General features: G+C 55.9%; 1 protein-coding gene across 8 annotated transcripts; it reads right to left on the minus strand.

Annotated features, from left to right (window-relative positions):
• Positions 1 to 7: 7 nt before the first annotated feature.
• Sez6l2 (seizure related 6 homolog like 2) lies at positions 8 to 20,231 on the minus strand. Of its 8 annotated transcripts, none has more exons than XM_087208985.1 (19): positions 19,847 to 20,138; positions 19,094 to 19,274; positions 17,974 to 18,282; positions 17,231 to 17,530; positions 16,788 to 16,927; positions 16,308 to 16,509; positions 11,503 to 11,688; positions 10,785 to 10,953; positions 8,408 to 8,571; positions 5,732 to 5,932; positions 4,876 to 5,014; positions 3,973 to 4,169; positions 3,660 to 3,854; positions 2,236 to 2,427; positions 1,954 to 2,145; positions 1,461 to 1,499; positions 1,168 to 1,285; positions 979 to 1,075; positions 8 to 544 (listed from the first exon to the last, which is right to left on the minus strand). In XM_087208985.1, the coding sequence occupies exons 2-19, from the start codon at positions 19,170 to 19,172 to the stop codon at positions 515 to 517; spliced, it is 2,949 nt and encodes a 982-aa protein (XP_087065111.1). In that variant the 5' UTR covers positions 19,173 to 19,274; positions 19,847 to 20,138; the 3' UTR covers positions 8 to 514. The 8 variants fall into 8 exon arrangements, with proteins under 8 accessions (XP_087065111.1, XP_021093091.2, XP_021093090.2 ...); XM_021237432.2 differs by having other exon boundaries at positions 19,796 to 20,138; XM_021237431.2 differs by having other exon boundaries at positions 19,094 to 19,392; positions 19,796 to 20,138.
• Positions 20,232 to 20,436: the final 205 nt, after the last annotated feature.

Raw genomic sequence — 20,436 nt, forward strand, 5'->3', positions numbered from 1 at the left:
TTACAAGTGGTGATTTTCCATTTATTGCTCGAAAACAAAAAACTCCAGAAGCAAAGGTGGAGAGACCGTGGGCTGGGGAGACCGCAGAAGGGGGGACCTTGGCCCAGCTCCCTCTTCACCCCTCTTTTCCCACCCGAGGCTGGGACTCAGGCATCAGGGAGGGGAGGGGCCCTCACAGCCAAGGGAACAGTGGTGCCTCAGGGGCAGCCCCTGGGGAGGGAGCCCTGGGCTGGAGGGGCAGAGTTGCAAGGGAGCCCAGTTCCCTCCCAGGGTCCAAAAGCCAGCAGGGTGGGGCAGGCCCTCGTCTGACAACTGAGAAGAGGAGGCTTTGGGCCGCAGGATGCTGGTTTATTTACTGTAGGGTCTCAGGGTCATCACAGCTCCCTTGTGGGATGGGGCGACTATGTACACAGCAGGGAGAAAGGAAGCCAGGAGCAGAGATGAGGCCCTGTGCTCCCGCTGCCCTGAATGAGGAGGGGTGGGTGTCCTGGGTCCTGTAGACCTGGTTTTGCGTTCAGATGGAAACTTCATACTCCCGTGTGTCCTGAAGGTGGAGAGAACAGATCAGCAGTGAGCTGGAGCTGGAATGGGAGTGGGATCCGCAAGGAGAGAGACCCTTGGACGGAGTCACGGAGTGAGGATGGGGCTGAGTTCAGACAGTGGGTGTTTGGTTCATTCTAGTGTCTGAAAGTGATAGAAGAAATCTGAATTTCTGGACTTTCTGGAACAAGTGGGAGGTCTGGTAGTGGGCCAGTGCCCACTGTGGGTTAGAGCGGTGTCCCTCAGATGGGACACGAGCCCTCCTATCAGCCACTGTCCTCAGCGCTCCCCAGTGCTCGGCATGGTTGCGTTGCTCACTGACTTAGCCTCTGTGGGCAGCTGAGTTCACATTCTCGAGAAGGGATTACAGAGACCTTGAGAGACAGCTATGGAGTCCTGAGGGCGGAGCCGTGGCACCCGGGGAGGGAAGGGACTCACCCCAGCTTCGTACAGTGGGTTGCTGAAGTCCGACTCCACGGTGATGGGGCTGTAAGAGTGCGAGCCAGAAAAGCCAAAAAGGGATTTTCCCTGCAGCCTGGAAAAGGAGGGACAGATGGGCTTATCGGTGGTGAGCCTGAGTGCCCTTTGCCCAGGCTCCTGGGCACGGTAGGTCCCCAGGGTGCTCACTTGGTGTAGTATACGTAAACGCCACTGCCGAGGACGATGACCAAGCCGAGGGGCAGCAGGATGGCCAAGGCGAGGTTCCCACCCTCTAGCTGCCGTGACGGGTCTGTAGTCTGTGTCACTGGGGAGGAGGAGAGGCCAGTGAGCCGAGGCTGGGCCTGGACACGGCTCTCCCAGCCTCCTGCCCTGGGCCCTGAACCCTGGGCCTCACCCCGGGGCCTGGCCTCCTGCCCCAGGCCTCTGCCTTGCCCTCCCGACCTGGCCAGGCCTGGGTCTCCACCTGTGCCCTCACTGACCTTCCAGTTTTCGGTTGTCCAGGAGCTCCTCATAGGCCACTGCGGGGAGAGCAGGGGGAGGGGATGGGGTCTGAGCCAGGGAGGGAAGGAGGCTGGGAGAGGGCTGGAGCCCAGGAGAGGGCCGGAGCCCGGTGGGGTGGGGCGGGGCTGGACAGCCTGGTCATCTGCCCTCTGCTCAACCTAAGCTGTATCCTTCCCTTAGGGCTGATCAGAGCAGGGCCTTCTTCCTTCTCCAGACCCCTAGATTGAGGCTCTAAGTTCTTGCCCTTGTCAGAGGGCGGGACACTGAGGCCTATTCAGAGAGGGCAAGGGCATTCCAAACCAAGGTCCCCTCTGCTGCATTCCTCAGTACAATTCTGGGACCTCACATTTCCCCTGGGCTTCTAGACATGCCTGCGAGGATAACAGCCCACAGAAGGGCAGCCATCACCCACATGTCCCAACTCTTCTACACAGCCTTCCCAGCCCTGTCACTCCCTGCCCGCCCAGGCACCTTTGCAGAGTGGGGGCTGACTAGTCCACTGTGAGGGGTGGCCGGGCACGCAGGTGATGGTGACCTCGCCGATAAGCTCAAAGCCCTCGTAGCAGAAGAAGCGCAGAGACTCCCCGGCCTGGTAGTGATGCTTGTACAGTGTCTGGTAGCCATTCTCCGGGACCCCGGGGTTCAGGCATGGCTCATACTTCACTGCAGGGAGGCACTGGTCACCTGCTGGCTGTGCTGCTGCCAGGCTCCCCCAAGGCTCCCCAGCCCCTTCCTGGGTGTGTCTGGACTCACAGGCACACTTGGGGACCCGGTCGCTCCACTTGGGTGTGCCCGTGTCTCGGCTGTAGCAGGTGAGCACAGCTGCCCCCTCCAGGCTGTACCCTGGCAGGCAGCGGTACTGCACATGGGAGCCCACGGGAAAGCCCGCGTCCGAGGCAGTCCGGTGCCCATTGGTGATCTCTCCGGGGTCAGCACAGGTCATGACTGGTGACAGAAGAGCAAGAGCCTTCAAAGATCTCCCAGAAACTTAGAGCTGGGGACCGCCTGAGCCTCAGCTATCTCTGGGTGACCCTCCCCCCGCCACCACCACTTCCTAGGATGGGACAAACTTGAAATTCAGGGTGCTTTATATTTCACACTTCTTTTGGAAAACAGGGTGCATAGGACAAACCCAGGCCCCCACCCTGGGTATCACCGAACCAGAGAAGGCCAGCTTGGCCCCCTGGGCTGCATGCACAGCATGGCCTGCCCCTCCAGGCAAGTGGGTCTACACCCTGCTGTGGAAGGGCATAACCATCGCCATTTATTGCACCTGTGCCAGGCACCCTGCTAAAGGTTTTACAAACATAGTATTTCACCCAGATTATCCTAAGAGGTCAATGTCACTGTCATTTCCTGGGGCTGAGGGCTCAGCACTCAGGCGAGGAGCAGCAGAGAGGAACTTGCTCAGGGTCCCGGCTGTACCAGGGCAGTCAGAGACTTGGTCCCTGAGCGTCAGGTTCCACGTGTCGCCGGTCCCCTTCCGGGCCTCAGCTGGGCAGCTGCAGGCCAGAGTTGGGCCTGCCAGATGGTTCCTGCGTCTGGTTTCCGAAAACTTCTCCAGCTGGTCCCACCCGCGCCACGATTCCCAAGGGGCATGTGGAAGAGCCACAACCCCAGGTCCTGACTGTGTCAGGCTTCCCGAAATACGGAGACCGTGACGAGATCCTCCTGCCTCTTTCTTTTCTTCTAAGAGACCCACACGTCCAGCTCCGGTACATGTCACCTCCTCTGAACTCCCTGCACCCTGCACCGTCTGTCCGAAGAGGACGAGCCTACCCTCCTGCTTCAGGGCGCCTGCCGCCCACCTGGTTATACCAGGCACTGGGCGGAAATCTCCGCGCTTAGTCCTCCCTCACCCGGCTCAAGACGGTAAGGCCCTTGGCCACAGTCCCCTACGCTAAGGTCAGGACCCCATTGTCCGGGTGTCTGTCCCCTCCCAGGCTGTGTGCGTGGTCAGTGTGCCGAGCACGGCCTTCCCGTAGCTCCCCACTCTAACTGCAGCCAAACGAACCAACCCTTGGCCTAGCAAAGTGGCTCCTAGGACCTCAAACGCGGAGAACGGGGGCGGGGCGGGGGCGGAGAGGAGGCCCAGGGCGGAGCAGCCTCGAGCCGCGAGCGCTTGAGACGTGGGAGGCCAGGGCGCAGGCGCAGGCGCAGGCCGGGCGGCTACTCACTCTTCTGGCAGGCGGGCGGCGCGGCGCTCCAGGACAGGTCCCACTGGCAGGTGAGGATGTCGGAGCCCAGCAGCTCGTAGCCCGGCTCGCACTGGTAGGTGAGCACCGTGCCCCGGATCAGGTCCCCGTGAGACGCCGTCCTCCAGCCCCACTCCGGGGGCGGCAGCTCCGGGCAGGTGTCGTTCCTCGGGACCTCTGCGGGAGACAGGCTGAGTGCGGGCGCCGCCCGAGCCCGAGCCCGAGCCCGAGGCCCAGCGCCCCCTGTGGGACCTTCGCCCCGCCCCCGCCGCCCGGGGTCTCCGCGCCTCCGTACCTTTGAAGTGCAGCACGAAGCCCTGACCCAGGCCCGGGCTGGGGGGCCCGGGGGGCGCCTGGAACTGCAGCGTGAGGTCGGGCCCGGAGGAGAGGAGGCGGCGGCGCGGCTGAGGCCCCCGAAGCTGGGCCAGGACGCGGGCGCTGGGCCCGTCGCCGTCGAACAGGGTCAGCACGTCCCCTTCGCGCACGTTCAAACTGCGGGCGGGGCGCAGGGTGAGGCAGCGCCCCCATCGGCCATCCCGACTCTGCCCCGCCCGCCAGGGTCCCGTTTTAACCCATCTTGAGTTTCTCGTCTTTCTAACCCACTCCTCCTTCCCCCAACTGCCTCAGTCCTGCGGAGGGTCCCTCCGCTCCCCAAGGTCCAGCCCTTTGTATTGCTCGCTGTCCCACTCCCCAGTCCCTCCTTCATCTCCTCGGGAAGCCCCCGGCTCTGACCAATCAGACTTCACCATCCAGTACACGACCAGGTCCGCCTTCCTACCTGCTTTTGGCCACACCCACTTCTGGTTGTGTCCAGTCACGTGACCGCCTCCTACCCAGGGCGCCCCCCCCCCGAGTTCTCCCTGCACCCACGCCCACCTGGGATGTTGGTGATGATCCAACGCTTTGGGCCTTGGGTTCCCCTGGCAGCCGCTTCAGGGGCAGCCTCAGAAGCCCCGGGGTGACGGCCTCCAGGCCAGACCCCTCCCTCTCAGTAGCCCCACCCCCACCCCCCGCATTATCGCTCTACTTGTCCAAGGTCGCCTGGCTACTGCGTGATTTGCACCGATCGTTCCCACCCCATCCTGGTTTAATGACCGAACTGCATATCCAGCGAACCTCTGTGGACCCAGGCTGGAAAGCGGTCCTATCCCACATCCACCCACTCCCGCACCTCACCCTGCGTGCGGCCCAGACATACATCTCCACCTGCAGCAAGATGCGTTTCTCTTCCTGGACATGCAGGCCCCACACGCAGTCCTGGCCCGGGCTGTAGCTCTGGGGCCAGTCGGGAGAGAGGACTACACCAGCGGGCTCAGACAGCTCCCCACCACACATGGCTAGGGAAGAAGCAGTGTCTGGTTTAGGCCCCTCACCACAGTTCTCACCAGCACCCCCTCCTTTTTTTAACATTTTAAAAAATATTGAGTCAGATTTTCACTGAATTTCTTTCTTTTTTTTTTTTTTTTTTGGTACCGAGTATCGAACTCGGGTCCTTGCGCTTGTGCAGCAGGTGGTGAAACCACTGAGCTAAATCCCCGGCCCCTCCCTAAATTTCTAACTTGCAGGCTGAGTTAGAACTTTCAATCCTCCTGCCTCAGCCTCCCAAAGGGCTGGGGATTACAGGCGTGTGTCACCACGTGATTCTTGCCACATCTAGGTCTTGTGCCCAATCCCTTGCCCTATTCTTTTTGGGGGGGGGGGCGGACCGGGGATCAAACTCAGGTCCTTGCGCTTCAAGTGGCAAAACCACTGAGCTAAATCCCTGGGCCCCTTGCCCTATTCCTAATTAACCCCACCCTCTCTCCACTTTACCTGCCCAATCCAGTTTAGCCCAACTCCAGTTCTAGCTCTTGAAGATATTCAGATTTGTGACCTCTGAATTCGGTAAAATGCCCGAGTATTATTTGACTAAGAAAACAGTCCCTGAATGGACAGGGTCTGCCCACAGCCTGGGTCTCTGAGGTGTGCATGTCGGTCTCCCGCAATGGCCTTGCTGGGGTTGGGGGGTGATGGACAGTCTGCAGGCTGCCAGATGCATGGGGTGTCAGGCTCACCCTTGCAGGCTGGCTCTGTGTCATTCCAATGGGGTTCTGTTGGATCCACACATTCGATGGCGTTCGGGGGCCCTGGGGGCTCCAGAGCATATCCTGGGAGGCATGAGAAGGTGGCCAGGGCCCCTGGGCGGTACTCGGGGTCTGTGGTCGTGACATTGCCATGTGCCAGGAAAGGAGCAAAGCAGCGATCCTCTTCAAAGGCTAGGGAAGAATCAGGCACAGAAAGGGAAATAAGCCTCTCAGATGGGGCTGGGGCTGAATTCAGGTGTTGTTTGGGCACACCCTGAGGATTTAAAGACACAGTGCCCTTGAGCTTAGCTTTCATTCTCATTTGTCAAAAACCTGAACACTCCTCACTCACACACTTCTGTTACCCTGCTGGCCCCTGAGGGGAACCCTAGGCTGGTCCAGCCCTAGCCACAATGGTGAGAGGATCCTCAGACACAAAGCCCAGGGTCACCTAGCAGGCAGTGGCAGAACCAGGCGTCCCAACCAGATGGTCAGTTCCCAGCCATAGACAGACATGTTGTGGAGACTGTGCAGTGGAGCCTCGGAGAGCTGGTTTGCGTAGTGAGTTCCCTCCTCCCAATAACAGTTGGATCCTGATAATCCATGCTGTTGCTAGAATGCAAAACTGCAGCCAGTGCAAAAGCTGCTCAGTTTTTACTTTGGACCCAGTCAGCAAAAATGAATATTGGAGGGCCGGGGATTTAGCTCAGTGGTTTCACCACCTCCTGTGCAAGTGCAGGGACCTGAGTTCGATCCCCGGTACCCCCCGCCAAAGTAAATAAATAAATAAATAAATAAATAAATAAATAAAATAAAGATATTACTAGTCTAAAAAAAAACAATGAATATTGGTGGAGCATTTTAGTTTCTGTCCACCTGAATGCATCTTAGCTGCAAAACTACCTCTGAGGTGCGACTTCAGGGCCTGTGATGCAGGGGAGAAGCCTGCACTCCCAGAGCAGTGGAGGCAGCATCACAGCTGGGGGCGGGATCCTCCCCAGAGGCAGTGAGCTTTGCTCTGTAGCACTGTATTTCTGCAGAGCGGCTGTTTGTTACTTAGCTTGAGAAGGTGCCAGGTCCAAATCCTGCCCACCCATCAGGGCCCAGTGCCACTTCCATTTCTCCCACAAACCATAGCAGAAACCAGTTACCCTCTCTGAGGGCTTTCTTTTCTTTCTCTTTCTCCTGATACTGTCTATACAAATCCTGTACTCCAGCCACAGTGAAAGCTCACTTCTCAAACATCCCAGGCACTTCTCTACTTCTCACCTTTGTTCACACTGAGCCCTTCACTAGAGCTGTTCTCTCAGGCTCCCGCTTCTAAATCATCCTCCATCCTGTAAGGCCATGCTTAATGCTGCTTCTCCCATGAACACTAACCTGGTCCTTTCTACCTGCCCGGTACCCATTCCCCATTCTTCCAGCAAGAGGACCCCCTGTATTCCTTTGGGGGGCCGCGCCCTCCCTACATCTGGTGCTTAGGGCTCAGCTGCTGTGTGACAGATTCACCGACAGCAGCCACGGTGATTGGCCCAGACAGAGGCGCAGGACCTTAGCTGGGTCAGGGGCCTTTTCTGGCCTTGCTGCCAAGTGCTCAGGAAACACATGTGCTTTCCCGCTCCCCAGTGGAGTCACTGTGTTGCTGTGTGTAAGTCTGCAGCCAGGCCCATCACATGGGGAAGCCTGCTAGGGAAGGAAGCCAGCACTCCAGAAAGAACAGCAGGACTGAGATACCTGGTCCCCAGCTGGGGACCCAGATCCAACCATACAAGGGGTAATCAAAATATATGGTGAATGTTTAAATTAAAAGACATTGCCAAAAAAAAAAAAAGACATTGCCATTAGCCGGGCATGGTGGTGCACGCCTGTAATCCCACCACTCAGGAGGCTGAGGCAGGAGGATCACTGTGAGTTGGAGGCCAGCCTGGGCTACATAGTGAGCTCAAGGATAGCCTGTACTACAGAGCAAGACCCTGTCTCAAAACATAAAAAAATAAAAAGACATCGCCATTAATCCCCCTAAATATCCCCCTACCTTCAAGCACACTTATCCCATCATTCTTATCATTTTGTGAAGCAGTTGTGGAGTCCTCATTTGTGTCTTTATGAGGTGTGAAAAAAATATAGTGAATGCTTCTGCCAAGTGCCATCCAACAGAAAGGCAGCTCATCCACCTCACTCACCAGACCTGGCAATGTGACTTCTGGCTCTTCCCTCAAATCAAAATGAGCACTAAAGGCAAATCTTTTGAATGGATTCAGGACATCAAAGCAGCCACGGGAGCACAACTAAAGAAACTCATGAAAGAGGACTTCCGGAACTGCATCAGAAAGTGGCAAGAATGTTGAGATAAGTATGTTCAAAATGAGAGGGAGTATTTTGAGGGGAATTAGAGGCCATGTGTTTTTTACTGTAATAAATTTTTTAAAATGTTTTAAACATTCACAATATTTTTCAACCATACCTCGTACATGAAGCTTAGTTAGAAATGGCAGTCACGGAGTGAAAAGGGTCCGTAAGCAGTGATCTCTGTAGTTTTGGGGTGGAGAAGGAAGTCAGATTTGGGAGAGCCAACCACGGAGCCAGCAGGAGGGCAGGACTCACTCGTGAATGTGTCTGCCCAGGGAGAGGCCTGGGTGGGGCCCAGAGGGGAAGTGGGTGGGCTACCTTCAAATCGGAGGCTGAGCAGCAGGGGGTTGGCAGGCGTCTCCGAGAGCAGCTCCACATAGAGGGACTGGGCGTCACTGAGGAGGCCGCGCTCTGGGACATCGTCCATGTCGGAGTCATAGATCACAGGGGACAGGGGGCTGCCCCCTGAGCGAACCATCAGCCTGCAACGGACAGAGGATGACAGGAGCTGCTTCCCCGCCAAAGCTGCCTTGCCTCTGGCTGCTTTCCTCACTGATCTTTGTAGCTCTCACTAGCAAACATTACCATATAGGGTGCATTCTTCTTCCCCCTTGCACATTTTATCTCGTTAGGTTTTCACAGGTGCTCTCGAGTCAGACACCATTATTATCCCTCACTTTATGGATGAAGACAGTGAGGTATAGAAAGATGAAGCATCCTAAGATCATAGAGCAAGTAGTGGCAGAGCTGGATTACCAGGTTGTTAGGTAAAAATGATGATGATGATGATAAAAGGGAACCAACAACAGGAAAATAACATGACAAAGATAAGTCAGTACATATCAGTTATAGCGATCTGTGTAAATGGTCTCAATTCACCAATCAACAGAAACAGACTGGTAGAATGGATCAAGAAGCGAGATCCAACAATATGCTGCATACAAGAAACACAATTCAAAAGCAAATTCATAGACTGAAAGTCAAAGGGTGGAAAACAATACTCTATGTGACAGAAACCCAGAAAAAAGCAGGGGTAGCTATTCTATTTGCAGACAAAGTGAATTTCAAGCCAAGATTAATTAAGAGAGACAAAGAAGGTCACTATGTCCCTGTAAAGGGAACAATCCAAAAGAAAGAGATAATCATAAATATATATACACCAAGTATCACTGCACCCAATTATATAAAACATATTAGTGGACATGAAAAATCAAATAAGGATTAATACAATTGTAATGAGAGACCTCAATACCCCACTGTCACAAATAGGTCAACTAGACAAAAAAAATCAACAAAGAAATATCAGAACTGTTTTGTTTTGTTTTTTGGGTACCGGGGATCAAACTCATGTCCTCGCGCTTACGCAGCAGGTGGTGAAACCACTGAGCTAAATCCCCGGCCCGAAATATCAGAACTGAACCAAACTTTTTTTTGGTTTTTTTTTTTTTGTACCAGGGATCGAACTCGGGTCCTTCTCTTTGCAAGGCAGGCGGCGGAACCACTGAGCTAAATCCCCAGCCCCTGAACCAAACTTTTGAACAAATGGACATAGTAGATGTCTACAGAGAGTTCCACCCCACAACATCAGAACACACATTCTTCTCAGCTGCACATGGGACGTTCTCCAAAATGGACCACATACTAGCTCAGAGAGCAGGCTTCAGTAAATGCAAAGGAATTAAAATTATCTCAAGCATATTATGAAACCATAGTGCAATGAAACTGGAAATCTATGGCAAAAGAAACCACAAGAACTTCATAAATACATGGAAATTAAATAACACCCTCCTGAACAACCAATGGGTCACTTATGAAATTAAAGAAGAAATTAGACAGTTTCTACAGTTAAATGATAATGCAAATACAACATACCAGAACTGATGGGATGCAATGAGAGCAGTCATTATAAGGGAAATTTATAATGGTGAATTCCCCTATCAGAAAAACAGAGTGAGCTCAAATAACCTAATGTTGAACCTCAAGCTTTTAGAAGAAGAAGAGCAACTCAAGCCCAAAGCTCGTACAAGGGAAGGAAATGACAAAGATCAGAGCAGAAATTGATGCAGTGGAGACTAAGAGAACAGTACAGAGAATCAATGAATCAAAGAGTTGGTTCTTTGAAAGATTAAATAAAATTGACAAACCCTTAGCCAACCCTATCAAAAAAGGAAAGAAAAGACTCAAATCCATGCAATTAGGAACAGGGTGAAATCACAACAGATCCTGCAGAAATCCAGAAGATCATCAGTGGCTATTTTGAGAACCTGTACTCTAATAAGACGGAAAACAAAAAGGAAACAGACAGATTCCTAGGTACAGATGAATTACCAAAGCTGAATGAAGAAGATACAGAAATTCTAAATAAGCCAATATCAGCCAATGAAATTGAAGATGTCATTAAAAAACCTACCAGCAAAGATGATGATGATGATGATGACAGCAAACCTTTCTGTAGCAATTATGTCCTGGGCATTATTTCAAGTACTTTACATGTTTTAATGCATTTATTAATTATGCATTTAGAGAGGTATGTTATCTCCACTCTACAGATGGGAAAACTGAGGCAGGGAGCTCCTGATTCATCTAAGACTGCACAGTTACATTCCTTAGAGGGTTAGGACTAGACTGCGACACACATCCCAGCAGAGCTCCCTTGCAGGTCTGTCTCACCACTGCACCTGAGGCCCAGACTCACCGGTCATTGTCCTCGTCCAGCGAGACCCTCTCAAAGTGCAGGTGTAGCCGGCGTCCCTCAGCGGCTTCAATGACCCAACGACAGGTGAGATTGGGCCCCACCGCTCCCCCGGGCTCAGGGGACACGATCCGGCCCAGGGTAGCATTGTGGATGGTGCCTCCACAGGATGCTGCGGGCAGAGGACAGCAGATGAAGGCAGCTCGAGTGCAGCCGCATCTTCAACCCGGACTGGCCCAGGGATGGCCTCTGCTCCATGCTCACCTCGGGGACAGGACCTTCCCCAGCCCACACCCAGGAAGGGAGCCAGCCCTGAGAAGGGCCCCCAGGAGGGACGCCCCCAGGTGGAGGTTCTGCTCTAACAGAGACCCTGGGTGGGGACACCCTGGGCCGGGGTTAGGGGCCCCTGGGAACCCTCTGATAGGAAAGCTTCATGGTGGGATTCCGAGTGAAGACACTGTAGGAGGGGAGATTCACTGGACAGACTTGTTAGGATACAGGACCCTCAGTTATGAACCCTGAAAACAGTCTCCTCTGAGATGACAGACCCCTAGGTGGGGTAGCCCAAAACAGAGGCTGCCATGGGTAGAGACCCGAGGATGGGGCCTCTTCAGAATAAAACCATATTCAGGATGGCTTTCCCCAGAAATGGAGACCCCCCAAGGCAGGACCCCAATGAGGTTCCTAGGACAGAAGCCCCCAGCCGTGGCAGGAGACTTACCCACGCAGCTGGGGGGCTCACTGCTCCAGGCCGGCCGGGTGCCATTGAGGCAGATGAGCGTCTCCTCACCCTGCAGCTGGTAGCCTGAGTCACAGTGGAAGGCGGTGGTGCCCCCGGGGTGCAGGTCTGTCACACGCACGTCCCCGTGGGCCGGCCGGGGTGGGAAGCCGCAGCTCAGGAGGTAGGCTGGACCGCAGGGCGGGCGGAGGGGACATTCAAGTCAATGCCAGTCCCGTGTCAACCCTCCTCCCCCACACGCTCCTCATGCTCCTCACGCAGCTCGCTGTCTCTCGAGGAGGAAATTTGCACACCCATCCTCTCCTCTCGTCTTTGTAAGTTACCCAGTTTGGCTCCTGTTTATAGATGAGATAACTGAGGCTCAAAGAAATTATTCTGGACCTAGTCCTCAGTGGCCATAGGACCTTGGGCCAATCAGTTGACTCCCCTGAACTCCATCAAGCTCTGATAACAGGCCATAGTATTTGCAGTGTGTGTCCAACTTCCCAAGTGAGTCCGTGGAGTGCATTTGAGGCAGGCAGAGAAAGGCAGGTGTGGAAACAGGTTCCACGTTACTCAGCGACTCAGCATTTCCTCTGAGACTTCCACAGAGGACCACTACTTTCAGCTTTCAGTCAGGCCAGCCACATAAAGCTGCATCAGAAACTGATTATTTTGTCACTGAAGACATTAACATTCAGTGTTCCCTAAATGAATCCCCTAGTGAAAATGAAGTGCTGGGAAAAACTTTGCGTTCATTGAGAAACTGCTTTGTCTTCTTGCAGTGAGAACTGTGTAACCTCCCTTTTTGCACCGGCTGTCAGGTAGCTCGGAATCAGATTAAAACTTGTCCCAAGCAACAATACCCTGTCCATTGACATTCCTTTTTTAAAAACTCAAATAACCATTCCCTAGAAAAGCTCTGAACTTGATCCTGACAGGACCTGGCGGAGTTCATCAAGAAGAGCTTCCTCAGGGCCGGGGATTTAGCTCAGTGGTTTCGCCGCCTGCTGTGCAAGTGCAAGGACCTGAGGTCGATCCCCGGTACCAAAAAAAAAAAAAGAGCTTCTTGGATTCCAGCCAACCTGGCTTCCACATCTGCGCCAACCTATTGCTCACCAGGGTTGACTCAGCTGATCTGGCCGGCTGGGTGGGTGTCCCTTTCCTGCCTAGGCACTCCCCGCATGTCCTTCCCGGTGGAAGAGAAGCCTCCCTGAGGAAGAGGACCCGCTTTGGTCAAGGGCACACCCGCTGCGGTGCTCCCCTGCCAGAACCTCCAAACCCCGCACAGGAGGGCAGGCTCTGGCCGGCAGAGGGTGTGGAGACAGCAGCTTGCCCAGGTTTATTGCCCTTGGATCTGCCATCTGCAGCGACTCTGTAAGAGCTGCTTTCCTCCAGATTTCAAAATTCAACAAGCATTTCCTTGGCTGGGCTATTGGGACAGAGGGAATAAGGACCCAGGCCTTGTTGTTCAGGGTTCTACAGTCTGCAGACGGGTACGGAAACAACCTTCTGGAAGTTTCTAGTGCTTTCAGTAAATGTTAACCCCTGTGTTGGCCCTCTGTGGTCAAAGAAATCAAGTCTGAGTGCTTTTAGCTTGACAGTTAAACTCCTTTCACAGCTGGGGTCAGCCCAGCACTTTAGTGGTCTACATCTGAGACCTATATATTCTATGCTGTTTTGTGGCTCCTTTTACTGTCTCTCCTCGCTCTATGTGTACATATATATATATATTTTACATCCAGATCTGTATCTGTAAGGGCCTTCTGAGCTCTATCTCATCCTTCAAAGAGTAACTGAAATCCTACCCCTTCCAGGAAGCCTACCTGACCCTGCTGTCTCCAATACTTAATTGTTCTCTTACCTATACACAATTTTCTCTATTTTTTTGAGACAAGGTGTTGCTAAGTTTGCCCAGACTGGGCTAGAGCTTGCAATCCTCCTGCCTTTGCCTCCTGAGTGCTGGGATTGCAGGCAGGTGCCACCATGTGTATATGTTCACATGCATAACTTTGCCATCACAATAACCACTGTCTCTTGTCACTGTGAGACTTAAAAAAGACTTGTTTATCTTATCTTGTAAAAGCTTAAAGGGGCTGGGGATGTAGCTCAGTGGCACTGAGCCTCCCTGGCAAGCGCAAGGTCCTGAGTTCATTCTTGGGTACCAAAAATAAATAAATAAATAAAAATAAAAGCTTAGGCTGGCTGACCAATTTGTTTTTTGGGGCTTTTTTTTTGGTACCAGGGACTGAACCTGGGACCTTGCGCTTGCAAGGCAGGCACCGGAACCACTGAGCTAAATCCCCAGCCTTCAATTTGGAGACAGTCTGGCCTGAGTTCTACTTCTAGCCCCACAACTTATTTGCTGTATGACTGAGCAGGTGACTTCCCCACTGAGACATTGCCCTCATTAATGGCAATTATTCCTATCCACCAGGGCTAGCCTGAAGATTAAATAAGAGACACTCAAAGCAGCCGGTACACAGAGGTGCTGAGAACATGTTTGTCGCTTGCCCCACAAGAGTGGAGGGGGGACTTGGGGATCTGGTTTCCCACTCCCTGATGAGTTGCAGGTGGCTGAGAAATCCACATGACCTTGGATGAAGCTGACCACAGCCGGTGGCACTGGGAGAGGTAGGAGGGTTGGAGGAGACTTTGCATGTGGGCAAGTTTGCTGAGCCTAGGGGAGGGCTGGCAAAAGCCTGGCCTTTCAGAGAAGCTAATGAGGCTGTGCTGGGACAGCAGCTCCAGGGAGCACAGGGTGGGAAGGGCTGAGACAGGGCTTCAGTCCCAACGGAGCCTGGAGGAGCTGCAGGGCAGGGAAAACCAAGGCAGATAATGAAGGCCAATTGCTGCAATGACCTGGCTTCCCCAAATGTTCCACTTAGCCTATGAGTCCTATTTTCAATGCCTGAGGGAAATGACTGCTTAAAGGAGCCAGCAGGGAATCCATTCTTGTAACATCTGAAGTCCAGTCCTCAGCTCTGCACCCTCCAGGCCTCTTGTTCCCCACAAGTACATGCTCCAGCTTGCTGGCCTCCTCACCAGGGCTTCTACCTTGCCCGATGAGGCTCCAGGAAGACCCCGAGCGCAGGCCCAGGAAAGGGTGGGCAGGACTCAAGGCACGAGCTGTGTCCTGGACAAGATGCGCAGGGCATCTGGGGCACCGGGCTCCCACGGCGGCCAGGGTGCCCGAAGCCAGGTGAAGCCCTAACGTGACAGGAAGGGGACACTGCCCAGCACGCAGGCTCCTGTTTCCAAGGAGCACATGGAGTTGCCTGGATTGGGGACACTGGCTGAGCCTCGTGCACACGTGTGTGCTAGAACATACACTTGAACTGTGGGGAGTTTCCCGTGCACACAGGTTAGCACGCATGTGCATGTGCGAGCATTGCTTATGGCTGGGTGCTCATGAATGCAGTCAGCTCCTCCCTTCCTTGTCCCCAGAAGTCAAAAGGATCTTTCTAGGTGACCAATCTGAGCTGTCAAAGGTCTCCCTCAAACCTGCAGGTTAAAATAGTCTGAAGGGGTAAGGCCCCTTATGACCCAAGTCCAACCTGCCTCCCAGCCAGGCCTCTTAGGGCCTTTCTCCCCCATCACCTTCTGTACTTTGACTGTAACAGAAATGATTGATATTTCTGAGCTCTTACTGTGTACCAGACACTGTTTTAAGCACTTGTGTATTAACTCATGTGATCTTCCTAAGTGTATCATGCAGTATTATGGTTATGATTAGATACTGGGGATTAAACCCAGGGCCTTTACACTGTGCTACATCCCCAGCATTTTTTATTTTTTGTTTTGAGACAGGGTCTTGCTGCCCACCCCAGGGTGGGCCCAAATTTCTGATCCTCTTGCCTCAACCTCCCTGAGGGCTGGAATTAGAGGTGTTGGCAACCATGCCCAGCTTGATCCCTATTTTTCTTACTTTTGTTTGTTTTTGGTACTGGGGATCGAACTCAGGACCTTGTGGTGAGGCAGGCTTGGTGCCACTGAGCTAAATCCCCAGCCCATTTTTTTTTGTTTCTTTTGTTTTGTTACTGGGGATCGAACTTGGGTCCTCGCATTTTTTTGGTTTTTTGAGGTAGGGTCTTCACTGAGTGCTGGGATTACAGGCGTGCACCACCACACCTTGCCCTGTTTTTCAGATGAGATCATGAAGCTCATAAAAGTTAAGTAAATTGTCCCCGGTCACACAGCCAGGTCAATTCTATCTTCATGTTGAATCACTCCTCTCTGGGACTGACATTTTCTTCCTCTGCGGGACTTGGAATGTGCTTTTCCATCCATCTGCTCAGCTGCTTCCCTCCTTTTCTCCCTCCCAACCTGCTCTCATCCCTTGGGTCTCAGCTTTGTCTTCACCTCCCCCAAGAAGGCATCCCCATAGTCTTTAGAAAAAATTTAGTTCCCTTTTCATATTTGATCCTCCTGCCTGTGTCTCCTCCATTACAGCCCTTAACTCAGTGACCTGTAACCATCCTGATTCCTCGTCTGTCTCCACCCACATTCTGAGCTCCTTGGAGTCGGATTAATGCTTGGGTCATTGGTTCCTCTCCTCAGGGCTAACAACAAGGTTTGGCATAAAGCAATCGCTCAGAATTTGTTGAGTTGAACGGATGAATTGCCACTTGGATATGTGCACACTCATAGTGTGTGAGATAAGTGTGCATCAGTCTCTTCTGAGGGTCCCGCTCCCCAGGACCCCATTAAGGAGGAACGGTCCCCACTGCACTCTGCTTGGAAGGCCCCAGAAATGTCCCTTGTGCCCAGTGTGGCCCAGCCCTTCCCAGCTCCCTCAGAATTCTCACCCTGGTAGTGGATCCTGAAGCCACCTCCCCTTGGGGCCCGAGGGCTCTGGAAGTGCAGAAGCAGCCGGTTGGTTGGGCTCCGAAGGACCTGTCCTTCTCCCAGCATGGAGGAGTTGGCTAGGAGTCGGGGGGCCAGGCTTGGGGATCCCCCACCAGCCAGCACAAGGAGCTCTTCCTCCTGAGACAGGTTCAGTGTCTGCACCTGAAGAAGCCAGACACAGGCCAGGGCAAATCAGCTGGGGGAAAGACGGTTCCCGGGCCTGCCCTCCGCCTTCCTTTCTCCTCTCTGTCGTGGCCCTCAAACCACAGGCACACTGCCCGCGTTGTGGAACCCTTGGAGAGCTTTCAGGATCATCTGAGTCAGAAGACAGGCCCACGTGAGTTAGGAAACAAACTCTGACCCCGGCCAAAGCTGCGCACACTGGACGGGCCCACAGGAAAGGGTTGGGGAGCTGTAGTCTCGAGCTTCGGTCCAGTTACCTGGATCTCAATGCCATAGCCAGGGTAGACGTGGATGCTGTAGGTGCAGTCCAGGAGCCCCGAAGTGCGGCCGCTGGGGCTGCTCAAATCCGGGGACTCCACGAACCCCTCGCCCTCAGAGATGTTGTTGTTACACAGAACTGGAGAGATAAGCAGCTGGGGCTGAGAAAGGCCCTGTGCTCGCGCCCTCCACTCCAGGCAGCCCCAGGTCCTCATCTGCCTTCTGAAGACCCTCGCCATCTTCATCCGGTCCCCCGCCCGCCTGTGCTGAGGCCCCTGCCCAACTGCATTACAGACAGAAGGGCGCCGCCTGGCCTGCAGGAAGGGCGCGGGCTGGGGCAGCTCCTCCGCTTCCGCACCAGAGCGCCGCCCCCCGCCCCGCCGCACCTTCCTCGCCCGCGTCTGCGCTGCTCCAGGACAGCGCCCCCTTCCCATGGCCGCACCTGGGCTGGTCGCTGTGGTGGTGACAGTCGTCGTGGTGATGATGGTGGTCGTGGTCTCCTCCTCTGCCCCCTCGGGACCGAGGGGCGGCACTGGGGAGGCGTGGCCGGGAGGGGGCGTGGCCGTGCTGCCCGGGGGCGGGGTCAGCAGCTCCGGCGCCGTGGGTCCGGACCCCCGGGCCCCTTGCGGGGTTACAGCTGTGGTCAGAGGCCCTGTTCCTGGCTCAGTGGCTCGGGGCAGGGAGGGTGCTGCGAGAGTCTGGCCGGCTGGAGGGGTGGCTAGAGTGGGGTCTGGCTCAGCTCCTGGCGAGTGCAAGGGAAGTTAGGGAAAGGCTTTGGCGGGCGGGGGTGGGGAGCGGGGTGGAGGGAAACGGAGGATTCCTCCACCCCACCCTCCTTACTAGGCGAAAGCCCCCATCTTTCCCTCAGCCTCCAGCGCTCCGCCAGCTCCCACACTTGCGCAGCCTGACCCCCTTCCCGAGCCTCCCCAGGCCCCCCACCCCCGCAGCGCCCCGAGAGCCCCTGCCTCCCACTAGACCCGGGTCTCTCTGGAAAGAGGCCTCTGGAGCTCTTCCTCTCTGCTTACTATTCTTCCTGCTCTCTGATTTTATGACTCCAGATCTACTAGACTCTGCCAGTTTCTGAATTTTACACTCTCTCTGTCCCCGCCATTTCTCGACTCTAGCTCTCTGAATCCTCATCGATCTCTATTTTCCTCTGGCTGTCCCGAGTCGTTCTGTCCGTACTTCTGTCCTGCCTTGCCCGATGCTGACTCTCCAGTTGTCTCCCTCTGGATTTCCTGGCCTCGGGTGGGGTAGGGAGTCTTGCTCCCTTCTGCAGTTTCTCTCTGCTCCTTCTCCGGGCCTGGCTCCTCTCTCCTTTCTCACCACCTCCATGCCAGTCCAGCCACTGTGGGGCCTTACCCGGCAAGTAGCCCATCTCTGGGCCCTTCCTCAGCAGGGCCCCATGGAGCAACTCGGCCAGGGCCTCAGAGGCCACCGTGGGGCTCTCACTTCCAGGCTCCGGCAATGCCTCCTCCTCCTTCAGGGGCAGACCTAGGAGGAGAGGTTCAGTGAGCCGATCCCCACATCCCCTCCTTCTGCAGAGAGCTTCGCTCTGCACCGGCCGGGCCTACAGGGCGGCGAGTGTCCTAGACTGGGCGGAAACCCAAGACGAGAGGCGATCTCTCAGCGGTCCGGACCCCCTCCCCGCCCCCCGGTGTGGGCCTTTCAGTAAGGACCTAGCTCTTAGGAACCTCGGACAGCGCCAGCGGGGAGCAGCCCTCCTTCAACCCTCAGCGGGGCTCTCAAGACCTGGAGCTCTGCAGAGGGAGGGTCTGGCAGCGCCTCCCAGCCCTGCCTCTGCAGCGCCCCGCTTTCTCTCACTGGGTTTCGTCTCTGCAGTGTAGCTGCCCCCCGCCCCCCGTCTCCGTCGCCAGAGCCTGGCTGGGGGTCAGAGGGCAGTGAGAGGCTGAAATCTGCTCTCTGAGACTGGCTCTGTTCATTTGTCTTTGTCCATATGTCCAAGAGCATTTGTGTGCCGTGCTGCATCTCTCCAGCACCTCCATCTTCCACCCGGGTACCTAGCATGCTCTGCCGCCTCTGCAGACACCCCCAACTTCCCCAGCCCTTCTTCCTGGATTTAACTCCTAAGGTGCTGCTTAATTCCCCCGTTCGTTCGTTCCTTTCCCTCCTTCTCAACATCAGGGGCTGAGGGCCCTAGGCACACACGGAGAGACCTTTCGGTCCCCTTCGCGGTCAGCCGCGCCCCTCCCCCCAGCTCAGAAGGGCCAGGCTGTTGGGAGGAAGAAGGTAGAGGACCCCGTGGGGCCCTTCTGAGGCCACCCCGACACCCTCACGTCCTTACCCTGAATCCAGGGACAGCTCAGCAGAATTAGGAACAGCAGCTGGGGAGGCGGCGGGTGCTGGGCCTTGGGAGTCCCCATGGCGACTCACCCCGATCTCGGTCCTCTGTGCCTCTCCTAAATAATCTAGTGGCCACTTTTCCTCCGTGTCCTTTTATTTTTCCCTTTGATTTTGCTTCCCTGCTAGGGGGTCCGTAAAAGAAGACAATTTCTCTGCCCCTTGGGATGGGGGCAGGATCGCCTGGAGTCCACCCCTCGGCTCAGTATCTGTCCTCGCTCTGGGGAGGGGGCGCGGTTCTAGCTGCAGGGGGTGGGGGCGGGAGGGCCGCAGGTTACCTCCGTCTGGGCGCCTGGGTCCACCGGGCTGGGTGGATCCCAGGTCAGGGGAGGGGGCACAGGCAGACAGCTTCCGGGCCCGAGGGTGGCGTGAGGACTGGGAGGGACCTACTGGGCTCTAGCGGGGATTGTCGGGGAGGGAAAGGGTTGCAGAACCCGGAGAGCCGAAGCTTGGGCACTAGAGCTGCGGGAGGGAGAAGCTGGAAAAGGTGTCGACCACGTCAGATCCTGGGGACGGGCGGGGGAGGGGCTGGGGTTTATCTGCGGAGGGGGCAGTGCAGATGGAGGAAGGAGGGGTGAAAGCTAGAACCGAACCCGCACTCCCGGCCCCGGAGGAGGCCCCAGCAGTCACCGGCGTTCCCGCACACCTGGGTCTGACTCCGCTCTTCCCAGGGGTGCACCCTTGGTCCCCAGTGTACCCTCAGTCGGACGCCGGATCCCGAGAGACTTTGCCTTTGGTGGAAGCTTAAGAGCGGAGCGCGCCTTCCCCTCCCCGGGAGGCGGCGTCTGCACATCTGGGAGGCGAGGGCCGGGGCTGGGAGGAGACCCCTGCTCGAGCCGCGGCCTGCCCCGCCGCGCCCGAGGCTTCGGCCCCGGGTTCCGGGCGCTCCCTTTTCAGCACCGCCGGGCGGACAGCTCCCAGCCCCGCCCCGAGCCCCGGCGGCCGGCGATTGGCCCGAGCCGCTGTCACTGAGCGGCGGCCCGCGCGGGACTGGGGCTGCTCCCGGAAAGCCCGAGGAGGCCCGGTCGACAGCCCGAGGCCCGCGGACCACCGAGCGCGGCCCCGCCCGCCGGCCTGTCCGTCAGTCAAGTCCGCCCCGGCCCCGCCCGCTTTTCGCATTGCGGGGCGGCCGGGGGTTGGCACCGCGACCCCTGCACCCCACGTGGCGCCCGGCCTTGGCTGCGAGGCGGGAGGCCGAGCGGGAGATGAGCCCCCTCCCCCGGAGCTGAGCGGCCGGGCGCGGGGTGCGGGGGGGGGGGCGGCTGCGGGAAGAGTGACGTCAGGGTG

The sequence above is a fragment of the Heterocephalus glaber genome, unplaced genomic scaffold (assembly GCF_053883595.1).
Source record: "Heterocephalus glaber isolate CG9 unplaced genomic scaffold, H.glaber_assembly_v1.0 deba00000943, whole genome shotgun sequence".
Lineage (NCBI taxonomy): Eukaryota > Metazoa > Chordata > Mammalia > Rodentia > Bathyergidae > Heterocephalus > Heterocephalus glaber.

What these genes read in the sequence shown, in the direction of transcription:
- Sez6l2 (XM_087208985.1), bottom strand. Translation starts at nt 19,172, where the DNA reads ATGGGGACTCCCAAGGCCCAGCACCCGCCGCCTCCCCAGCTGCTGTTC. An exon ending in GCTATGGCATTGAGATCCAG is followed by an intron (nt 16,510 to 16,787) that starts GTAACTGGACCG and finishes TGGCTTCTTCAG; the next exon opens with GTGCAGACACTGAACCTGTC. An exon ending in TCAGCCCCCACTCTGCAAAG is followed by an intron (nt 1,500 to 1,953) that starts GTGCCTGGGCGG and finishes CTCTCCCCGCAG; the next exon opens with TGGCCTATGAGGAGCTCCTG.